General features: G+C 32.8%; 6 protein-coding genes across 8 annotated transcripts; 3 read left to right on the forward strand and 3 right to left on the reverse strand.

Moving 5' to 3' along the window:
* Window positions 1-31: 31 nt before the first annotated feature.
* On the forward strand, window positions 32-11,619 carry LOC125056514 (carnitine O-acetyltransferase-like). 3 transcript variants are annotated; one of them, XM_047659649.1, is made up of 13 exons: window positions 32-235; window positions 1,435-1,464; window positions 1,688-1,933; window positions 2,506-2,717; window positions 3,124-3,274; window positions 4,193-4,367; window positions 5,006-5,190; window positions 6,167-6,267; window positions 7,554-7,673; window positions 8,027-8,149; window positions 8,765-8,963; window positions 10,538-10,675; window positions 10,835-11,619. In XM_047659649.1, the coding sequence occupies exons 2-13, from the start codon at window positions 1,444-1,446 to the stop codon at window positions 11,048-11,050; spliced, it is 1,887 nt and encodes a 628-aa protein (XP_047515605.1). In that variant the 5' UTR covers window positions 32-235; window positions 1,435-1,443; the 3' UTR covers window positions 11,051-11,619. The 3 variants fall into 3 exon arrangements, with proteins under 3 accessions (XP_047515605.1, XP_047515606.1, XP_047515604.1); XM_047659650.1 differs by lacking the exon at window positions 32-235 and adding an exon at window positions 884-964; XM_047659648.1 differs by lacking the exon at window positions 32-235 and adding an exon at window positions 971-1,205.
* A 1,149-nt stretch (window positions 11,620-12,768) lies between these two features.
* Window positions 12,769-15,843, reverse strand: LOC125056519 (ras-related protein Rab-14). The gene is made up of 5 exons (XM_047659656.1): window positions 15,622-15,843; window positions 15,137-15,247; window positions 14,785-14,965; window positions 14,528-14,710; window positions 12,769-13,562 (listed from the first exon to the last, which is right to left on the reverse strand). Exons 2-5 carry the CDS (start codon window positions 15,240-15,242, stop codon window positions 13,391-13,393), a joined length of 642 nt encoding a protein of 213 aa, XP_047515612.1. The 5' UTR covers window positions 15,243-15,247; window positions 15,622-15,843; the 3' UTR covers window positions 12,769-13,390.
* Window positions 15,844-16,023: 180 nt separating this feature from the next.
* Window positions 16,024-17,455, forward strand: LOC125056521 (bublin coiled-coil protein). Its single transcript, XM_047659658.1, has 3 exons — window positions 16,024-16,108; window positions 16,560-16,677; window positions 17,002-17,455. The coding sequence occupies exons 1-3, from the start codon at window positions 16,040-16,042 to the stop codon at window positions 17,154-17,156; spliced, it is 342 nt and encodes a 113-aa protein (XP_047515614.1). The 5' UTR covers window positions 16,024-16,039; the 3' UTR covers window positions 17,157-17,455.
* Window positions 17,456-17,461: 6 nt separating this feature from the next.
* Window positions 17,462-18,142, reverse strand: LOC125056520 (probable NADH dehydrogenase [ubiquinone] iron-sulfur protein 6, mitochondrial). Its single transcript, XM_047659657.1, has 3 exons — window positions 17,922-18,142; window positions 17,667-17,843; window positions 17,462-17,596 (listed from the first exon to the last, which is right to left on the reverse strand). Exons 1-3 carry the CDS (start codon window positions 18,036-18,038, stop codon window positions 17,531-17,533), a joined length of 360 nt encoding a protein of 119 aa, XP_047515613.1. The 5' UTR covers window positions 18,039-18,142; the 3' UTR covers window positions 17,462-17,530.
* Window positions 18,143-18,484: 342 nt separating this feature from the next.
* LOC125056518 (myosin tail region-interacting protein MTI1-like) lies at window positions 18,485-20,534 on the forward strand. Its single transcript, XM_047659655.1, has 3 exons — window positions 18,485-18,716; window positions 18,844-18,947; window positions 19,820-20,534. The coding sequence occupies exons 1-3, from the start codon at window positions 18,485-18,487 to the stop codon at window positions 20,441-20,443; spliced, it is 960 nt and encodes a 319-aa protein (XP_047515611.1). The 3' UTR covers window positions 20,444-20,534.
* Window positions 18,803-20,962, reverse strand: LOC125056515. The gene is made up of 2 exons (XM_047659651.1): window positions 20,534-20,962; window positions 18,803-19,781 (listed from the first exon to the last, which is right to left on the reverse strand). Exons 1-2 carry the CDS (start codon window positions 20,960-20,962, stop codon window positions 18,963-18,965), a joined length of 1,248 nt encoding a protein of 415 aa, XP_047515607.1. The 3' UTR covers window positions 18,803-18,962.
* Between the last annotated feature and the right edge of the window lie 2,414 nt (window positions 20,963-23,376).

The following is a 23,376-nucleotide window of genomic DNA, read 5'->3' on the forward strand; positions in this document are numbered from 1 at the left end:
TGACAATTTATATATTATATAACCATTATCTGTAATACCGACCTATTTGCAGAGATGCCAACTTGGGTGTTCCCGCCCCGAATTAAGGGGAAAACAAGATATTTAGGAGGTTGATTTATTTACTATAAACTCTAAGCGTGGCTATAACTAATACCCCAAGATCGAAATAGTAACTCAACGTTTATAAAAATACAAAAAGCGTTAAAAGAATGTATAAAACGACAATTAGGGAAAGGTAAGAAAATATATTATATGCTAAGAAAAGTTAAGGAATAAAATTATTAGGTTATTAATAATTATATGTAAATGCACCCGCATAACTACAACAGTTATTTTATACTACTTGAATATATTTTTAATTTATATTTAAAATTACCTCTTAAATCGAGTGTACATTAAAAATATTAGGGTTTTTTTTTTGTCGATATTCAGGGATAATTATTTGAAGTTGGTTGCTACAGAGCTATGTTGCCAAGAAGCCTATAAAATTTGCTAAACACCTATAATATCTTGCCAAAATTGCATATCAAAGATGAAAAAAACAATTTTGGTGTCATGTACCAATCTATTGTCGTTACATCCATATGGAATACTTCGACAACATCAATAATTACATTATTCATTCCTACTTACGCTTAAAACTAGTATGTAAAAATATCGCACAATTTAGGTCAAATATTGCAATTTGCAACACTTATCATAAACTTTGAAGTTTGGTCGGACTTGCAGGAATCGAGATTCAAGTTTCAAATTTTCTATTTTGCATATTTATATTTACGTTAAAAAAGTAGACTAATATAATATGACATTTAATTTTAACGCACCTACTTTCTAGTCGCATTTCTGTTGGGCTGTGAATTGTGATAATCATATCTATAGACAGTCTTTAATTCATTCTTGTTTATATCTAAACTTTGACAAAAATCTCAACCAAGACAGAACTTCTGAAATACTTTTAAAACCGGTACTTATTTGTAAAACTTGTTTTTTAGATTTTTTGATTGCTGTGTTCAGTGTTGTATGTTGACTTGCGATCTTAATTTATAGACGTGTCTGCATCGCAACTGCCATTATCCACTGATTCCTTCCCGCCTTTCACTTTGCTTTGCTAGTTAATGTACTAGTAGAATTTTGGTAATTTTTCTAATTACGTCCTGTAACTTCTCATGAGTACTAAAATTTTCTCCGATAAATACGAGTCTAAAGTAAGTCTTAATTGTGATTTTTACTTTTATCCCATATGGGGCTTAAAAAATTCTTTTAACATCTTTCAATTGCATGCTATTTGGAGTTTTTATTATTTTTCTAACTCTACAATGAGAGGTATGTTTGCAATAGGTATTGTTCTTACAATATGTTTTTAAAAAGTTTTTCATACTCAAATTAATGAAGTGTGCTTAGCTTTTGTCTAATTGTTAATTAAATTTATTTTAGGTTTCAAATATGTTGCGGGGAATTAAAATTGTAAGTATTATATTCCTGCACCTTAATCATTAACATTTTCCTTGTTGAAACAATGTAACTATTTTCCTTAAAATTAAATATATGTTTTATTGAATAACAATCTTTATTACTAATAATATTATTATTATCAAGAAATAATCAAAGCTGATAAGATTACATAATGGTACTCAAAGGAATTTCTGTTTTATTTGTTTTGTGTTACTAGTAAACAATTTTATTTTAGTGGAATTCCAAAGGCTTCACTCTGGAGCCCTATATCACATCACTTCAACTGGTCAGCAATTATACCTCAACAAAACCAGCACCAAACTCACAAAATTTACCACAACTTCCTGTACCAAAACTTGAAGATACTGTGAATAAGTATTTAAAAACTGTACGACCTTTCCTTAATGAGAATGAGTTTTCCAATACTTCTAAACTTATGAATAACTTTGCTTCTGAGGGTGGTATTGGCCAGAAGCTACAGGTAAACATAATCATTTCTATAGTATTGTCTTTTATTAATATAACTTTTACACATTTAAAGAACACACTTTTTTAACGGATTGAAGCTATGTATTATTATAACCTTATAATTATTTTATGATAATACATAGCTTCAATCCGTTAAAAAAGTGTTTTCTTTAAAAAATCATTTCTTTTGTCTGCACATATATAGGTTAAAACTATTATTTTTCATTGGTATGTAATATTTGCTATAGGTTTATCTTGGACAGTTTATTTTATCACGGCTTAATAATAATCAGAATGGGAAAACTAAGAATCCCTTGTGTCTCCTTATAACTAAATTCGACTCTGAATGTTACATACACGTGAAAAATATTTGTTTAGTATTATATCAAATAAAATACCTTAGTCGCAAATATAAAAAATTACTACTATTATCCAAATAATTATGCCAAATAAAAACAAAATCAACCGACACTCATGGCCTCTGATTAATCTGATATATTATTATTAAATCAAACAAATGTGAGAACTAGCTAGCCTATTAATTGGTTTTTTGTGTTTGAAGGTAATGCAATCTATTTATTCCAGAGTTTGTTAGAAAATAGAGCTAGTAAGCACACAAATTGGCTTGAAGAATGGTGGTTAAACACAGCTTATTTGGAATACCGTGATCCGGTAGTTGTATTCTCGAGTCCCGGCTTAGTTTTCCCATTACGAAAATTTAATAATCAAACTGAACAATTGGAATATGCTGCAAAAACGTTGCTCGCAGCTGTCAACTATAAATCCCTAATTGATAAGTAAGTTATTAAATACACTTCTCAGTTCTAACGGAGCCTAAAGATCGTATCTGTCTAACTAATAGTTACTGGTAAGTTGATTAGCTCCGAAAGCTCTCCAAACTTTTTCTCGCAAACTCATCAAACATCATTTGGCCAGTTATGGACACTACAATTGAACAACAGACAAATGCGCTTTTTTTTGTAAAGAAAATTAAATGCAAAATTTAGTATTCAAGTCTCCGAATCTAAATTGATCGAAAAAAATTATAAAATCGAGAATAAAATCCGTTTTGTTTAACGTAAACAATTTTTTTACGTTTTCAAACGCCTTGAAACTTTGTAAAGTCGTGTGTCTACTTGCTTCTTAAAGAAAAGTAAAAAAAAAAACTTTACCATACTACAAGTAGAAAAATCTCAATTGCAGCGATAAAATACCCTTAGAAATGATGGGGAAGAGTCCATTGGATATGTCGCAGTATAAGAAAATATTTGGTACTTGTCGCATACCACACCCTAAGAGAGACAAGCTGTCTTTCAATGATAGCAAATATGTTACTGTTATTCATAATAATCACGTAAGTTGTACATTAATTATTACCTTATTTGGTAGCCTATGGCCACATGCCATTATTAGAAAGATCGTTTTATTATTATTGTTTATACCTATTAAAAAAATGACCCTGTATAAGTACTGCTAACTGGCAGTGGCGTAACAATAGGGTGGCAGGGCTGGCAGAATGCCAAGGGCCCCCGACTCAAGAGGGCCTCTGCCCAAGAGATACTATGTTCTATGGATGAATTTGAAGTCTCCAATACGCATTGGGCTAGCGTGGGGACTACAGACCATTCCCTTTCGCCTAAGAGAGGAATATATATGTGCCGCTAATGGCCTGTGGCCATATACAACGTGTAATTGAGTACGCTGAAAATATCGAAATTTATTAAAATTAAACTTAGTAAGTATAGTAAAGAATTTGCCACGGGTCCCAGATGGGATAGTTACGCCACTGCTAATTGGTAAAATATAAAAGAACCATAATATAAGAATTATATCACGTACACTATAAAACTTAGGTAGGTACGTACCTATGTTATATTTGCCTACTCCAGAAATGCGAGGATACCAATATGGTTGACATATGTCAAAAACCCCTTAACCGATTTTGATGAAACATGGACTATTTATTCCCTATGGTGGAATATCCAGCTTAAAAAGGTCATCTCGGTGTCTCTTTCCGAGAATTTCGTGACATAACACCGTCATACTTAAATGTTATCCAATTCCAACAATATTACAAACTGGTCAATCTGAAAACCTTTTGAAAGTCAGTTAAAAATACACTCCCACGTTTTTAAATTATTTCGATTACGTGAGTAACCCACAAAATAATTGAACCAATATTTCGGCAAACGAATACGCTTGACTTACTTCACTTCGACATCTCGACCTATGGAAGCGAAATTTGTTGCTAAAATGGTTTACAACTTTTTAGCTGTTTCACTTAGACCTCTGGGGGAGTGACGATAAAAGATTAAGTTGTGATCAAATAGTTCAAGGACTGAAGAAAATTGTTGCCTCATCGGCATCTTCCGCTAAAGACGCAGTTGGGATCCTTACCTCGGAAAATAGAGATAATTGGGCCAAGGCTTATGAGCTTTTAAGTAAAGGTAGGCTCTTATCATTCAGGTTTCTTAGCTTTTAATATGGATTTGGTTCTTAATTTACTTGTTTTGTGCAATCAAAAGGTTTTTAGATTAATTGATGAGCCCGAAACATCAACTTATTTAAATAACTAGCTATCTATCAGGCTAGCTAGCTTAGCTATCTGTCAGGTCAGATGTTGTCCTGTCTTAACAAAAAAAAACAACTTTGATTTTTCATAAACTTTCGCTCAAGTTCCTTATTTTTTTCTAGCATAATAATCTTCTGACAATTATAAACATAACAAAAAAAAATTGCAATATTGTTTCATGCGTTCACGGGTGATGCGGTGACCAAGGGAAAGTGAGATTTGTTACATAATATGTATTATATAGATGGCTTGTTTCGGCTGGACATTAAAAAAAATATATTGCCAACTAAGAAGTTTTGAATCGAGTTTCGATACAAATATAGAAAACTCTTTGTAAATATTAGTATAGACAAGATGAATTTGCCTTTATAACATATCAAAGCTTCTTTAATGTGCAAGACAATACTTTTTTATTTTATTAACATTAGCTTGCTACCACTTGGCGAACTTGATGTATATAATACATATTGTTTAGTTATAAAATAATTTCAAGTACACTTTGACTTTCCACAGATGAAAACAACCGCCGTAGTCTAGCAGACGTAGAGCGTAGCATTGCAGTGTTATGTCTGGATAATGCTAGTGGCGTGTGGAAGGCTGATGAAAGCGCTAGACGCTCTTTGGCGGGCGCTCATACGATACACGGCGCCGGCGCATCCGCTAATGGTGGGAACCGGTGGTTCGATAAAACTGTACAGGTAATATATATGTATACTAGCAGACCGGCCAGGCGTTGCTGTGGCTAAGGTTTTTGTTATATTACATAGTAGTAAACTATTCAAGGGAAACGGTAGGACAACACCAGTCATGGGGACCACCATGCTTTTTTGGTGGTTAAGCCATTAAATTGTAGATTATGTGAAACGTTGGTAATTTCTACACAGCGCACATCTGTTAGAATTGTGACTATCAAATAATTAACAAATAATTTGCAATTAAATAATATTGCGGGTATAAATTGAGATGTAAGCTACCCTATCTTTTAAGTTAGATCCTACCGCACACGGTGTGCAAATTTGATTGAAATCGGTTTAGTAGTTTAGGAGTCCATAGCGGACAAACAACGTGACACGTAATTTATATATATAATACAATAAGATATATATACAATAACTTAAAAGAGAGATAAGAAAGATAATTGATTGGCTACCCAGAAGTAGCATAGTTAAAAAATGGAAATGGCGGTTGAAAAACGTGAGTGAAATCAAGAAATTCTTAAATTGATTATTGAGAGCAATTTTTGCTTTTGACAATTTTGGATAACACAGCCAGGTGCGAATCATAATAAATCATCTTTTCTCGAATTTAATGTCGGGAACATTCAAAAAACATGGGAGAATGTGGGAGAACTTTATAGAATATAAGCTGTTTTCTTGTCTAATTTATCGCTATAATAAAAGTTGATTTAGGTTTAAATATAGTTTTAAGTCAAAACGGATTCTCATGATTGCCTTTTAGTGCTCATATAAGATTGTTAATTGTACCACGAAATTACTTTTAGCCGGATTATTTCGACATTGAATTCTCGTGAATCGTAAAAGTGAAAGTAGGACTTAAGAAATATTTTATCAGTCTTTCTAAATTATGTCTTTAATTCTCTATATTTGGTAGCCTTGTCAAATTATATGGTAAAAAAGAAATTCTTTATACATTTCCTATACTTGAAATGTTCAGTTCATAGTTGGTGCTGATGGTATAACAGGCCTGACATACGAACATTCCCCAGCAGAAGGACAACCAATTGCTGTATTGACTGATTTTATTATTAATTATATGTAAGTAATGTGAACATTGTGTAATATTGTTTCGTTTTGATCGTCATTTGGAAGGTATCCTTTAACTGGGTTCGATTCTTGTTGAACATTTTTTTAGTGTGACTTGTCTCTTATGTATTTTCGCCATTTTGTTAGATAATATAACTATTTATTTTTATGAAGTTAACAGGTAATAAAACTCATAAAGACGGAAAGCTCACCCTATGTTCTAAATGAGAAAATTATGCAGAAATGTGTCTGGCTCACTATTACACACGGCACACACACGCCCGCACACACAAACACACACACGCCCGCACACACAAACACACGCACGCACACACAAACACACACACGCACACACACCAATTTTATTTTTACTACTCGGTTTGCAATGTTTTCTTTTAGCACTTACTTATTTTCTTCTATTGTATCTTATGACAATGACATGATTGTACGTGTTCCTGTCCGGTGGTGGAGAGGCTGGCTATCTGTCACTCAGGTCTCCTGTTATAGAGACCAGTCTCTCACATACATTTTCTAATGTTATCATCTTAGTTTAACCATAATAACCTTGTATGTATATGTGAGAGAAGAAAAAAAGATTATTGAAGTGAAACTTCTTTATTTTTTTATTAAATTTTTTCGTTACGCGCCATCTTTTGAAGTGAAACTTCTTTATCGACGTATGGGAGAAACTTTGTAGCAGGTTACGCGCCATGTTGCTTTTTGAAGTCAAACTTCTTTATCGGCGTTGGAAAAAATTTACACACATTTTTCGGTTACGCCCCATCTTTTTCTTGTCCCTACCACGGTTGATCCGAAGAGATTCGAAGCCATTAGTAACAAAAATATATAATAACGATAACAATGATAGTAATACTAATAATTCAATTACAATTAATGAAATTCTGTAATAATCTTAGTACTACATAGTAGTACAGTAATAAGTTAAAATGAAATAATTGTATTTGTATTCATGTCTATGATAATAAAAGCCTTTTGTTAAACTTTATCTAATTTAACTTTATTTAACCAATTTCTGTAAAGTTGCATATAGTAGATAATTTTTCGAAAAATAAGGTCATAAAGAAGTTTCACTTCTTACGTGTGTACACCTAGTACACGCACACATTTTTTTTATTATTATTATTGCCTTTAGAACCACATTATAATTATACAAAATCAACTTTAAAGCATTCGTAAAACATATCGGAATTGAAACAGTTAATACTTCACTGCTAACTTTTTATTATTCATATAAAATATGTAAGTTTGAATCTACCCTCATTTTACTGTTTTTTTAGTGATAAGAACACTGAGAGTGATGAGTCATCATCGTCGCCAATAGAGCCCGTACAACTAAAGTTCAATGTTAACAGTGAGGTATCAAAGATGATAGACGAAGCTAAAAATAATTTGAACAAGTTAGTCATTTCATATTATTTACACATTCAATTAGTAAAAGAATTTGAAGTAGAATCGGTCCAATAGGTCGAGTAATAGATAATAGTATTTCCTATTTATATTATTGTACATATTTCAATGATTGCAACCTTTTAGGCCTGGGCCTCAGATTTTAGTATCTGTTTCTTGATCTTTTGTTCTATCAATAGGCAAGTAGGCAAATCGGCCTTCTGTGCCTGACACATGCCGTCGAATCTGGGTCGAACGCATGCCGGTTTCCTAACTATGTTCTGTTTTACTGTTCGAGTGAGTGTTATATGGTTTATTTTAATTAACAAAAATCATCGAAATTATGACACGTTATCGTTTCCAGGTTAGTAGCAGATCTAGAATTGAACTGCTTCAAGTTCGACAAATATGGAAAGAACTTTATAAAGACACAGAAACTCAGCCCGGACAGTTATTTGCAAATGGCAATGCAGTATGCATTTTACAGGTATGTTCTATGTATAATTCTGAAAAATTTGTTACACTAAACTTAAATTCTTTCTTTTCTTAAAATGCTCTGTTTTTTATCCTCATGTCTGAGGTTTTACAACCTCTCAACATTATATGTCATTAGTTTTGTTTTGTTGGTCACAGGCGACAACAACATTAAGCAATATTTTTTTCTTCAGGGATTGAACTTAGCTTTTTACCTATATAACTTTAAATATTTTCTTTTAGAATGAGACTAGATCTTGATTATTTTGTCTAAGTATATATATGTGTAATCATATTAAAGTAATTGTTTCAGAAAAAAATTGTTTAACAGATATAAACATTATTTATTTCCCTTTAAAGCAGCCGTGGTCACATCACCAGATTAAAGTTTATAATAAACCATTATAGTTTTATATACATATATATGCTTGTTGACGCTGTTTTTTGGGACATATATCTTTTTCAGTTTATCATATAATACTTGTAGTAATATAAGCCTTTACAATTCCTATTATTTTCCTTTGTTAAAATAAATAAACATATTTATAATATCGAATTAAATTCTGGAGCGTTGTAAAATATGTCAAACTTCATAAAGAAATATGGTTGTATGGTTTTCATTCGATAGACTACACAAAACGCCCGGCGCTCACTACGAGTCAGCGGCGACTCGAATGTACGCGGGGGGACGTACTGAGACCATTCGTTCGTGTTCTATCGAGTCCATAGAGTTCGCTAAGACTATGTTAAACCCACAAGCTACTCCGAAGGATAAACTAAATGCTCTAAAGAATGCTGTTAACGCGCACAAAAATTATACTGTTATGGTAAGTGGAATTATTGTAATATTGAGGAGTAGGTATGATTTGCATTTGAAACAAACACACAACAGAAGATTATTGAAATGCTTAGATTTCGGCACAGATTAAGAAAACCTGAGTGGTCCAGGAAAAGTATTGTACATATGGCGCGTAAAAATGTTTTGCTGCAATTGATGGCTGCAACACTGTGGCCGGCAACATTGCAAACAATAGTAGCCACACTATGCAATATTGCAGGAATGTCCCGGCCATATAGCCAAACATGTTTTGTATAGCCACATATGGCCGAAATTGCCCCGATGGGTGGCCGGACGATCGCTAGGCTATCGAATTCAACTGCAATATTGCACAGCCAGTTCTATTGTTGTTTCAGTCACTGTCTTTGTTATGGCAAAGTGTATCCTTTTCTACGCGACATGACGTTTGCTATGAGTGAAGTGTGCCTGTTGCTATATTCTGTGTTTTGCGATCAGCTGTATTTGACGTTAGATTACTACGTAAAAATTACTGCTTTTGACATTCTAGTTCTTGAATAATTTATTATCAAGACTTATTTCTAGACTCAAATTATCTACAGTTTCACGCCTATTTAAGTAAGGTCGAATCCACAATCTCTTCTTTTTCTGTTTCTTTTTTTCGTCAGCCATTGTTGCCGGTTGGTGTAGCCCGTTTAGGAGTCTGCATAATGGGCCATACTATTGCAGACATATTGCAACACATTGCCCAGCCATAGATTGTTCGGCCATCAGATGCATTAAAATATTTTTCTAATGGCCGGACAATTAGTTGCCAACAGTGCAGCCATCAATTGCAGCAAAACATGGCCCGTTTAGACGCGCCAATATAGCAATGTACTACAAACATTTCATATGATGACAGTCTCAATATGTCATCAAAAAAATAAAGCTGAAGCCGTAGATAGAGTATAGAACCAGATGAGCTTCTAAAATAACAATAATAACTAAAGAGAGGCATTAACGTGAAATACTTAAGTGCGAGCGAAACAAAGTATCAGTTGTTCTGTCTCCATTTGCGTATCGGGTTTTATTTGTTTACCACCAAGCCCTTGGTGGTAAACAATTTTTCACCGCTAACTGATAAATCTATGAAACCCAAGCTAAACCCATATTTTAAACTTTATCCTTATAAGAGATGTATTTAAAGTGTCAGTCATGGTGAATTGTTGCATAATTGGCTGTAAAAGCTATAGTGAACGTAAAGAACCAAACATAACCTTTCATCGGTCAGTAGCTTATTTTGTCACAACTCACTAACTTTGTTCAAGAATTATTCATTCGAATGTGTATTTGGTCAATACTAAGCAATTTTCAATGAATTAAAACTATAAATACGACATAATATGTCGATCATTCGCTAAGTTATGGACAATTAGATATTTTGAAATATTCTTTTTTCTTCATATCCTACTTAAAATGAATTATTGGTATTTCGTTTTGAAAAATGTTCTTGTGTCAAAATGGTTTGTTTCGGCGAAACAGTTTTACCCAAACTGGGTTAGTTTGATAATATTAACGGCGTATTGTTTTTTAACCTTGCAAATCTCTAAACAATGTATTTAGGCGCTACAAGGTCTCGGAGTGGACAGACATTTCTTGGGCCTTAAATTGACGGCTTTGGAGCATGGTATAGAGCTACCACCGATTTACGCAGACCCGGGATATACTCGGAGTGCACATATGAGGATATCGACGAGTCAGGTATGTATTAAATAGTAATTTATATTTGTGTTTAGAATGTACTAGTAAAATGATCGATTTGACTATATTCACTAACCAATTAAATAAGTAAAGAAATCGTGTAAGTCATCAAGAACAACATTGTAAAAATTGTTGTGTAATAAATTAATATTTATTCAGGTCGCCTGCAAATGCGATGGTTTCATGTGTTACGGACCGTTGGTGAGTGATGGTTACGCCACGTGCTATAATCCGCGTGATTCGGATGTTAATTTCGCTACTTCCGCGTTCCGAAGACATCCCGATACATCCTGTGACGCATATCGTAGTGCTCTAGAAAACTCATTGCAGGATATGCATGATGTTCTCGTGCAAAACACGCAATCAAAATTGTAAAAATCTTTGTTGGCTACCCAATATACTTTTTTACTCGTCATGTTGACAATTTACAACTTCTTAACTATTTAATAGTATGATGATATTATATTTATTTATTTATAAGTTTTAAAACAACATGCATACTTAGAAAAACAACAGAAGATATAATACATATGTCTACAATTAATCAACATAGCAATTACAAACTAGCAAGGAAAAAAACAGGCAAACAGCAGAGATGAACTCTATATTTTGCACATATGTAAAATATTCAAAAATTAAAATAGAGATGATTTTCTAATATTGTTTATGTGTAGAAAGCCGAAATGTGTCCAGGATAGCTGAATTTAAATCACTCTTATTCTCTTGAAACCTATTCTTTATTCTTGCGCGATATTTTAACAAAACGGTTTTTGCTTACAATAATCGTTAATTATTGAATTATTCCAAAGTTTTTATATGTGAAATAAATATGAACTATATAATTAAAATATTTTTTACGCATTGACAGATTCTTACTGATATGTTATATGTATGTTTAAGATGTATATGATGTTGTATATAAATAAATGTATATCGAATCGTTATTTTGTTTTTCATTATAACATTTATAGATATTAAATAAATTATAGGTATGTAACAAGTACATATTATAGTAGCTTTTTTTAGACTTACACAAGGATTACTGCTCAAATCTTGATCTTAAAATTTTGCCTAATCTCTAGTAAATTACATAAATAAAAATCAGAATCGTAATAAGATCTTTATTTGTGATTATTTTAATAATTTTAAATAAGTTCTGTTTAATACATGATATAATGTAAAACTAAGATTAAAGGTGCAGAATAAATATCAAATAATCAACTAAATACTTGTCAAAAACAGAAAACATTTTATTAAATTTAGCTGCATTGTAGTAAAACAAGAGATCCTGTACGAAAAATATTCCCGCTTGGTGAATATAAAATTTATCTATTCAAAAGGTTTTCAATGTAACATCAGGCCATTGATTCACTTAGGTGGTTTTTTACTCTAGTTCTTTACTCTTTGATCCAAGTTTAGAAACTTGGATCAAAGATAGAAAGTCTAGATAAGCAACGTGGTGAATTATCTGCATCAGAATTTTATTTAATTTTAATTCTAAAAACCTTTTTAAGCAATACACTTATTATGTATTATTATTAAGCAGTTTTTAAGAATAAATTAGCTTATATGCGACAAAGAAATTAACCTTGAGAATATTTATAAGCTTTATATTTGACCTTTAGGAACACTGCACCAAGAATTTTTTTTTAAACGGTATGTCAAGTTAATATTCTTTTTAATTTTACCAAATAAAAATAGTCATAGGAATTTTAATAAAATAGGTAATTATTATCAAAAAAAATCTGGTTTAATGCTTTAACATATTTTATGTACATAAATATTAGATTAATGCTAAATGATAAACATGTAAATTAAACTTAATTCTAGCAATTTTCTAAATGTTAGCTGTACCTAGGTATAAATTCCACTTTTATAATATTAAGGGGCTGATTTTTCAATAATTACTCACTGACAGATTGTTAAAAGTCAAATATATTCTTAGGCTAATGATTGAATAACCATCCCATTACTTAATCTTATATATATATATATATATATAATATTATAAGATTTACATCCATTACCCAAAAATATAGTGTGGAATGTTAATACATCTACTTACTCTATTATTTCGATATGATATATGCCCCAATTTTCAGAAAATTTAATTTGTTCCCAGTTATCTACAAGCAATTTGTCAAAATTATAATAGATACAAAGTCGATATTGCTTGCCATCTTATTTGCATTAAATATAAACAAAGTCAGAGTAGCCTGAGTCTATATTCCATTCCAAGACCTCATTTACTAAAATTCAATAAATTTGGATAAATAAAATATGGATGTATTGAAAACTGATTTCGGGTGTCTAAAACCAGTATTCTAAAAGGTAAACAGTAAATTATTATTAGATATTTTAAAAAAATGGACATTTTAAAGTGATCAAGACGATGTTATAAAATATGGACCATTAAAAAGTAAATACACGGTATAGTTATTTTGATTTCGATGCTAGTACTTGAATTTTTCATCTAAATTTGTGTAATTACCAATAATATTATTTTAAAATATACTATACTTAAAAAAGCAAATTAATTTAGATACTCATGTTCCTAATACCTGCATCACGAGACAGTTTAAACCCTCACCGACCATATAGACAAAAAACTAGCATGTTAATTATTTTAGTAATTACACACATTGGATAGAAATCATATTTTTAATTGGGGCAATATGTTACCATAGTCTTGTATGGGGCAGGGTTGAATGTGAGTTAGCAGGCACAATTGTCCCGTGAGGCAGGAGGTGCTGCAAGTGGACGCCCAGGGGAGGCAGGTTTGTGTTGAACTCCAGACTCCGCAGCATTTAAATCCAAACGGCCATCTTGAATGCTTTGGTATATCTTTTTTGCTGTTTCAAGGAAAGCTTCCTCCACATTTTGACCACTATAATTGAGAATGTATACTTGTATCTTAGGTTTTGCTTGCACGAGCCCATGTTTAATGATGATATATATTGAATTTAATGTGTTTTTAATAGTGTCAAAAATAATTGAAATTTAATTGAAATACTAACAGCCTGGCCACGGGACATTCGCCGACGCGAATATTCGCGCGGTGCGAACCGCGATGCGTCTAGCGACTGAAATAAACTCATAGCAATGTACTAATCAAGCCACGCGCAACGGCGACCAGCGATGCGACCTGCGAAATGTAGCGAGCGAATCGCGCGGGCGACTGACGTCGCGACGGGCGAGCGAAACAAATGCATGAATCAGTACGGTGCAAGCCACGGAGTCGAGCGGCAGTCGCGGCGAATAGAGAAGGGAATAAATAAGTTTAGTCGTGGTCGCGGCGAAAAATGAATACAGAGTTTTTTGTTACTGAAATACTGGCTAGACCAGCTATTTGGAAGTCTGGCCATCCACAGCATTAATTTAATATACCTTAATCTCAATAACAATTTTTCAGCGGCACTTAAAATTCTATTTGCATTAACTTTTTTCTCCAATTCTGGTTGAATATTCATAAGAATATAATTGAAGGTTTCAATACTCATTCTGATATACTCAAAAAAATAATTCTGGATATATTCTGAATTTCTCATACTTCTTGTGGAATTCTCCACAATTTCTCCAAATATTAGGTCTTGCACCAAAAGCTATTACTTTCCAAGCAATATCGAGATGATTTCGATAAAGACATTTCGCTGTCGAACTTCCTTACTGGTCGCGGCGGCAAACGTGACTGGTCCGTGGCCTGCAAACGGCCCCGCGCGAATGGTCGCCTCGCCTCCCGCATCGCCGTTCGCACCGCCAATCCCCGTGGCCAGGCCGTAATATGAATTTACAGTAAAATGTATATGTACATCAAATATCTTAAGCAATAGAAGAGATAGACTAAATACTTACGTTTTTGCACTGGCTTCAACAAACATTAATCCATTTTCATCTGCAAATTGCTTTGCCTCTTCATATGTAACATCTCTTTGGCCATCCAAATCAGATTTATTTCCAATCAAAAATATTACAGTACTAGGATTAGTCAAGTTGCGAGTATCTGTCAGCCAACTACTTAAATGATTGTAAGTAGATCTGTAACAACATTTTAAGTAAGGTTTTGTCTTAGATTTTTTTAAATTATAAGTGTAGACATTTTAAATATTTACCTTCTTGTTATATCATATACCATAAGGGCACCTGCTGCCCCTCTGTAGTAAGAGCGAGTTACAGCTCGAAACCTCTCTTGTCCAGCGGTATCCCATATCTGAAGCTTGATTTTCTGACCTGCCACTTCAATAATTCTGGTTCCGAACTCGACACCAATAGTATGAGGGCAGTCTGCCATAACTGAAGAAATAATAGGAGGTAGTGAGTAAAAATTCCAAAGAAGGCTGCTAAGAAATAAAGTTACTTTATGAGGATATTTATGTACCAACTATTTTAAAAACCAGAGCCATAACTAAATTTTCATTGTTTACATACATAAGCATTCAAAGTAGATATCAGGGCATTACTCACATTTTTTCTCTGTAAACTGATGTAGAAGACAAGATTTACCAACCCCCATGTCGCCAATGATAATATATTTAAATATATAAGAATAATTGTATGGCCCTGAAGTCATTTTTTCTGAAAATAAAAAAAAACTTTTTTATCACAGTTGATTTATTGATGTGATCTGAGCGTAACTCAGTAAAAACATAAGCAGATATTTTAGCATTCTAACACGACACAACCTTAATCTTAAAACCAAATAAACACTACTCGAACCCAAAGAAATTTTTACGTGTAAAAATTTATTTCATATCTAGATTATTCATTAATAGTCGGTAGATATTTAATAGAGTATCACACGTCCTTTGCTTATGAAACATTGTGTTTTGAACTTAGGAAAGCTTTATAAAAATATAAATTAATTTAACAAACAAAGCAGTGACTATTTACAAAGAAAGAAGGCGTGTAATGTCAGTCAGTTTTATCGATTTACTATGCATAATACTTACACAATAGAAATAAATCCTCGGTGACTATGAAAAAGCGTTCGCGTTATGCCAAAAGCAAAAAATCCTTATTTCGTAAGCAATTTAGTAGTTCTACAATAATGTGATATCAAAATACAAAAACCATATACTCGAACTTTAGCTAAATCTATTAGCTGGGTCGTAACTCGTAGATACGTATTTTGGGGTTTAATAAGTCAGCTGTCTACTGTCGTGTGGTGAAATCTCATGATATCTGACATAAACAAATTTTTCAAGTCAAAACATAACATACAGGCTTAGATACAGATAAGGTTGCGTGGATCTAAAAAACAAAGGTTTCAATAAGAATAAAATAAATAAAACATTCATGAGTAGCCACAGCTATAAAGTAGTATTCCGCCTCTATCGCAGGACAACTTTTTTGCAATAAAAATAATAGATGTTGTCTATGGGTATACCCATAGACAAAAGCCAAATCATGTGTTTGGTGTTTCTAAAATTTTTACAGGTAATAAGTAGCTCTACAGTCTACATATTTCAATTATAGATTCGAATGATCGATTGTGTTATGAAATTTCAATTAGTTTCATATATCTCTTGATACAACTTTATAAGTTTAGATCATAGAAAAATAAGAATTGATATATTTTTTTTTATCAAAAGTGACTTGTTAATCTGGATCTTATGCTTGTAGTTCATTATTATAAAAATTCTAAACCGACCATTTAAGTTATTCGAGTCTTCATTTGACATCACTAGAACATATAGAACTATCGAAAAGAAAAATACATTTTGAAAGAATAATTTGGAGAATTTATCATATTACATGAAAAATATAGGATACAATACTACAATTCTAATTTGTCTTCGAATAGTGCATAAAAGGTCAGTGAGTAATATAAAATAAGCCTCAATTTTTTAAAAGTTAAAATAATAATGTACATATTTTATTTTCAAAGCTTGGTACAATGGCTGGAAGTGATAATAGTAAACCTAATGGAGTTGAAAATAATGAAGCTAATGATGCCCCAAATGATGAAGTTATAGAAAACGAAAATGAACAAATAATACATGAAGGTAACAATATTACATTTAATATTAAAGTCTATTACTACTGGGCCAGAAGCGCTGTCTATACCATTATTTTAATAATGTAACATACACTTATTGTACAAGCTTTCTTGAATCTTTCTCACAACTGCCTGTGATATGTCTGTATGCCACTGACCCGTGACTACCTAGAGTCACACTACAGTGTGTATTTATTTGCAAACAACCAGCCTAAACTATCATCAACAATACTAGTCTATAGCAGCCACCTTGAGACATTATAATATATTATCATAATTTCGCTAAACTTACAAAGATAAAGGGAATATATATAACACTTATTACTTTCAGAATATGATCAATTAGACTCAAAGTTAGACGAACTTAACCAAGCATTAGATTTTATAGAGCAAAAAAATGATGATATTCATCAAAGGCTAAGGGAACTACTTCAGGCAAACAGGGATATAAGGAAGGAAATTCAGAATGAAAACATGAACAAATAAAATTTTTATTGAAATAAAACAAAATGTATGTAGTAAATGTTGATAGAAAATAATTTAAAAAATGTTTTTCTGTTAATTTTCTGTACCAATAATTATTATTTGTTTAAACATTTATTACTTCAGTATTCTTCAATAACTTAGCAATGTTAGAATATAATTGTAATATTATATCTTCATTATAATTGGAAAAAAATATATAGATTTTCATTGTGTTGTTACAAAAACATGTTAAAGCACATTATTAATTATGTATATTATTTCTAGTATTATACATATGAATATAATATGAAATTATAAAACGAGTATTACTACTTCACCATTTATTCTCTCAACTATTAGCTAAAGATAAATAGTATAACCTATATTTAAAGTAATTAATGGTGTTCTTTCTTTACAAAACGTAGTCCACAATAACCGCAAGAATGATTCCCTGGCTTGTCCTAAAAAAATATTTTTAATATTCTATTAATTTTTTCCATATCTGATAGTTTCATCAGAATAATAACTTACCACATTAATATAAACTCTTGGATGCCCTTCTGGCCCACTGCCACCATCACACCAAACAACCCTCTCTGTTACTTCCTTAGGTGGTACTTCTGCTATGAGATTTACTGCCCAACTGGAATTCACTTGTTTTGGAGCAAGAGTAAAGCGAGCAAGGCGATAGTCATCCGAGTCCCATTTCTGTAATCATAGGTAACTTGATTGCTAGGATCACATCAAAAATTAACATGGCGTGAGAAGTTAATTAATAATATTTACTTGACCCGTATGGGTAGGGACATCTTGAACTTTCTTGGTTATGCAACGAACTGCACCTAAATTTTTCGTAATAGAAATGTTTTTCAGAAGCAGTGTCGACCGAGAAATTGAACCCATCTTGGACGTGGCCAATATATCAATTTATATTACAATAAATAATAAATATAAACATTGAACAGTACCTAGCGCTATTACTTATACTTTATACTTTATAGTGAATTTTTAATATTGTTAATTTTGAACTGTCATAGACAAACAAGTAACAACAGATTATATGAGTGTTACCATCCCCTAAAAAAAAAGATGACATACCCATTACCCAATAGCCGCGTACTGACTGAGCGAGCAGCCTCGCGAGGCTGCCTCGCGAGGCAAATCCTCGGTCGGTCAAGACGTGCCTCGCCCGAGGCAAACGCACGCGCTGCCTCGCCCGAGCGTGCCGCGGCCCGAGCCGAACGTTGTCGGTTTTTGTCGATGTTCAAAGGCGCCTCAGTACGTTTGCCGCGCTCACTCAAGACGGTAGTGTTTTGCCTCGCTTATTCGTTGCGTGTTAGTTGTGCGTCATGGATAAAGAACAGTGTCTTAAATTAATACGACTATATGGTGAATATAGACGACTTTGGGATGCGCAATGTCCTGATTACACAAATAGAGGACTAAGGGAAGATGCATGGAGAAAAATAAGCCAGGAAATGAACCTTCCAATAGCTGAATTAAAGAAAAAAATGGACTCTTTACTAGGGTCTTACAGGAGGGAAAAGTCGAGAGAAAAAAAAAGCCGAATCACAGGATCAGGTATTTATTATTTAATGTTTATGATTAGGGTTAACAACATTCATTTTATTATATTCAAAGTTACATCGGTTTTTATATTATTTCTAATATTATTTCTAATATATTTTTTTTTTATTTTATACTGCAGGTCGTGGTGAAATATATGTTTCGAATTGGTATGCCTATGAAGCCTTCAGTTTTCTAGGAGATAGAAATCACCCAGGAAATACACAAGATACTTTAGGTGAAGAAGTGAGTACCTATTATTTACTGATAATTATTCTGCCAAGAAATTGCTCCGTTTGTTATGAAATGTCTCCCTAAATGTGAACGTATTTCTTTTATATTTGTTGATCCTCGCCGTGGTATGGCTTGAATAGATAGCATTGATGACATTTCTGTATCCTGTCGCCATCGGCCGGGTATTACTGTCCCTTCAACTTCGGCATCGAATGATCCTGGGGGAGTGAACCTTTGTGAGGAAGCTAAATCTCTACGCAAGTAGTTATATAAGCATATGGTAGTCAATACGACTTTCGTAGCTTTTTCTGGTTCTAATAGTAGCGGCTTCCTCAGTACTCTAAAAACGGAGCTTAAAATGCCAAAGGCATTCTCCACAACTCTTCTTGCTCTGGACAGCCTGTAATTGAAAATCCTTTCCATTGAACCTCTTTCTGGAGTACCTTCATAAGGTTTCAATGTGTAATCATTGAGAGCAAAAGCTTTATCGCCTAGAATAAAATAGGGCACTGCAATTTTATACGGTATTTGTAATATTTCTGGTGAAGGAATGTTCAATTCCTTCTTTTCGACCTTTTTATATAAATTGGTATTTTTAAACACACCGCCATCTGATATACGTCCTTTGCTGCCAACGTCTACGTACAGAAATTTATAGTTAGCGTCAACTAAAGCAAACAGCACTATACTTGGAAACATTTTGTAACAGTCATAATCATTGCCACTATTTATCGGCGACTGTAATATAACATGCTTCCCATCCATTGCTCCTATGACATGTGGGAAATTCCATTTGCTCTCAAACTCTTTCGCTATGGTAAGCCACTCTTCTTCGGATGATGGTATCTGTAAATAAAATTAAGTAATAATTTCTATCTTTACAGAATGCAAGTCTGGATAATACTCGAAATGATGACGGTTATAACGAAGAAAAAAATGAAACTTCAAACTCGACGACAACGGAAGGACCTAAACAAAAGTCAACTAGACCTAAAAAGAGATCCAAAATGAACGAAAGTGATGATCTTACTGATAACGCCATATCTGAAGCATTAACACTCTTACAACAGTGTGCAAGCGATAATATATCAGAAAAAAATGATCCCTATAATGTGTATGGCCAATATATAGGAAATGAGTTGAGAAAGTATGATAAAATTACATTAGCATACGTAAAAAATGCAATAAATAAAATTATCTTTGATGCAGACATGGGAGCATACAGTGGTTATAGTTATTATACTCAATCATATGGTGAACACGATAATTTAAGATATATGTCTCATCCCTCTTCCTCATCGACGCCATCTACATATTCGATGCCTGCTGCCTCACCAATGCCTTCTACCTCACCGATGCCTCCTACTTCACCGATGCCTCCTACTTCACCGATGCCTCCTGCCTCATCGATGCCTTCTACTTCACCGATGCCTGCTGCCTCACCAATGCCTCCTATCTCACCAATTTCGATGCCTCCCCCTCCTCCTTCTCCAGCTCCTCATCATTAAATATTTGTTTGTTTAATTTTCTTATATTATTTGTCCAATTTTCTAATCAGATTAATAAAAAAATAATAAAAATATGTAATTTTATTTTACCTTAACATAATCCTTTAACACCTCAATTATAGCATCACAGACTTCAGGAACTATAACCGATATCCTTTGTTTTGATATACGAAATAGATACTGTAGACTGGTATAAGAATCTCCTGTGGCCAAAAATCTCAACGTCACTAATAATCTTTCCCTAGCGGATATTGCTTCTCGAAAATTTGTGTCCTTCTTGCTTATTTTGGCGTTTATGAGAGAATACACATTGTCAAATTCGATTTTACTCATTCGAGTGAAATTTTTTTCTTCGTCATCGAAGCACAACTCTTCAAATAATCTGTTCCCAGCCTGTAATCTATTTTTGTATAAGAGTTTAATCCAAAAACGTTTAGTTTTCTGTTTTCTTTTTTTTGCAAGCCTTAGAATTATTAAAAAGGCAGTGGTAGCGACAGCTTTCCGAATGTGCGGCCTCATGGTGGTCTCGGGCAAACTATACGGGCACGCGCGGTCTCTATTCGACTTCAAGTTAAACTGAGCGTCGATGCTCACGATGGCTCGGACTTGCCGCGCGAGGCAGCCTCGGATTAGAAAACTTACAGACCGAGGCTGCCTCGCGCGGCAAACGTTGCGAAGCAAACGTCCGAGGCTGCTGGTGATAATAAAATGGCTTATTTAAAAACCCCTATACAACTACATAAATTTAGGATAAATGGTATGGACCATCTCATTTGAATATAAATCGTTTCAACATTACACATTTATTTCATAATTTGTTATTACAATAATTATGTATACCGAAACAGCGCGATCAAATTATTTGAAAGATTACAGAATACAGTCAAGCAAGAAATATGTAATAGGTATAAATTTATTTGTGCCCTAAAATGCCAATACTTTTATTACCCCCTTAAAGTTGGGATTTGGAAAGACTGTATTAATATACTCATCGGAGTAAAGAGTTTAGTATATTTATGATTTACTAGCCGTTTCGCGCCCGCTTTGCTGGACGAATTAAAATAAATTTTATGTTTCATTATTTTATTTTTTTTCATATTTTTATTATTCTTCTTTTTAACTTCCCGCTAAGAAAATTGAAATATTTCGAAAATCGAGTTTTTAACAGATGTTGACGTTTAGAGGTTCTAGGAAGCCTCCCCGAATGTTTCCGCGGTGAAGTCCGTATGGATAAATTTTTATAAAAGTAAAACAGCAATAAAAAATGAAGGAACGTTGGAATTTAATAAATAAATAGCCATAAACCATCTAGGAAAAATTTCGCATCGAATGGTGGTAGTTTCATGTCGATACGATTTGTGGTAGTGGTTTAGGCGTGATTGAGCCTCAAACGAAGACCATTTTCATTATATATATATAGATATTATTTCTTAATTCTTTCTACTAGATTTTAACGATAACCAGAGATAAAACTTAAGTAAACAAACTACTGTAAAAATCTATGTTGGGATTATTACACTTTTTAGATAGTTCTAAAAACTTTTTCGGTATCATCTTTTTTATAAATTTTAGAAATTTCCCTTGATATCATTTACCACCTTCGATAAAATATAATAACAACCATTTACAATATGTTCAGGAGAAACGGCAAAGCGTTCAACTTATATTATTGTAATATCACGAATACCATGCATTTTTTTGTAAATAATACGTGTTAAGTATATAACCCCGATAAAGAAGTTTCACTTCAAAAATTATTTTTTCGAAAGTTATCGTGTTTACTGTGAACACGATCATCCAAAATCCATACGATATGGCATTGAAATTACTTCCTTTTTAAATAAAAAATAATTAATCATAACCGAAAACATATTTTTTATAAGCTCAGCGATCATTTTTCTTTCCGATAAGTTAAATTATTTAAATAATATTCATGTACATCATATTTGTTAGGTCTGAAAGAATTTCAATAAATCCAATTTCTGGGTCATTAATAAGTCTGTCTTCATTCCTGCAATAACAGAATCTAGGAAACATTTATCCAAACTTGGATATAGCACCTCGTATGGCTCTTTGTACACCAGCGGCAAATTGTTCAGATGAAAGAAGCTTCTCTTGCTTGAAGAGAGTAAACCTACGATCGACTTTAAGTCAAGAAAAGCTAAACGCTTTAGCTCTCTTGTGCATAGAGTCAGAGCTAATGAACAAGATTTCGTACGACGATAGAATAAATGATTTTGCGAATTCAGTCTCGCAAAAAAGTGTTGTAATGCTTTTATAATTTAACTTAAATTATAATGCTAACAAATAATAAAGAAAAGATATATTTATTGTATTGTTTTTAAACTGTGAGTGTAATAATAAATGTTAATCAACGTTCGCCAAGTGTATGTTTTTTACGTAAGCTTAATTCATATTTTGTAAGTATTGTATAGTTTTAAGATATACCTTACCTTACTCTAAAAGTGGTATACGATTGAGATATTTTTTCCTTAAAATAATGTTTTTTGATAATTCTTTGCTGTAAAAATAATCAAGGATCTAACACGGTACCATAGTTCTCAATAATAATAACTAGGTATATGGGAAAAGTTGATGTAACGAGGATGATGGAGCCCAAATTATAAAGTTGGAATTTTATTGATACAAAATTGATATGATTGTGGACTAAGATATCAAAATTTAGAGGCGGCAAAAATTGAATAGCCTACGGGCAGCAAATCTATAAATCCGCCACTGCAGCCCTGCCACCCTATTGTTACGCCACTGATTGTGAGTTACGTGATTTAGTATATTTATATGTATTATCTTTTTTTGAAATCTTTGTTTTCGTTCTTCCTCAGTAATCTTGTATCTGCATTTTAACCTACATTTGTCTTCAAATAAACTTTCATACTAAACTCATTTGTACGTTAAGTATATCAGTAGTAACG

Source organism: Pieris napi, chromosome 15, assembly GCF_905475465.1.
Source record: "Pieris napi chromosome 15, ilPieNapi1.2, whole genome shotgun sequence".
In the NCBI taxonomy this organism is placed as follows: Eukaryota; Metazoa; Arthropoda; class Insecta; order Lepidoptera; family Pieridae; genus Pieris; species Pieris napi.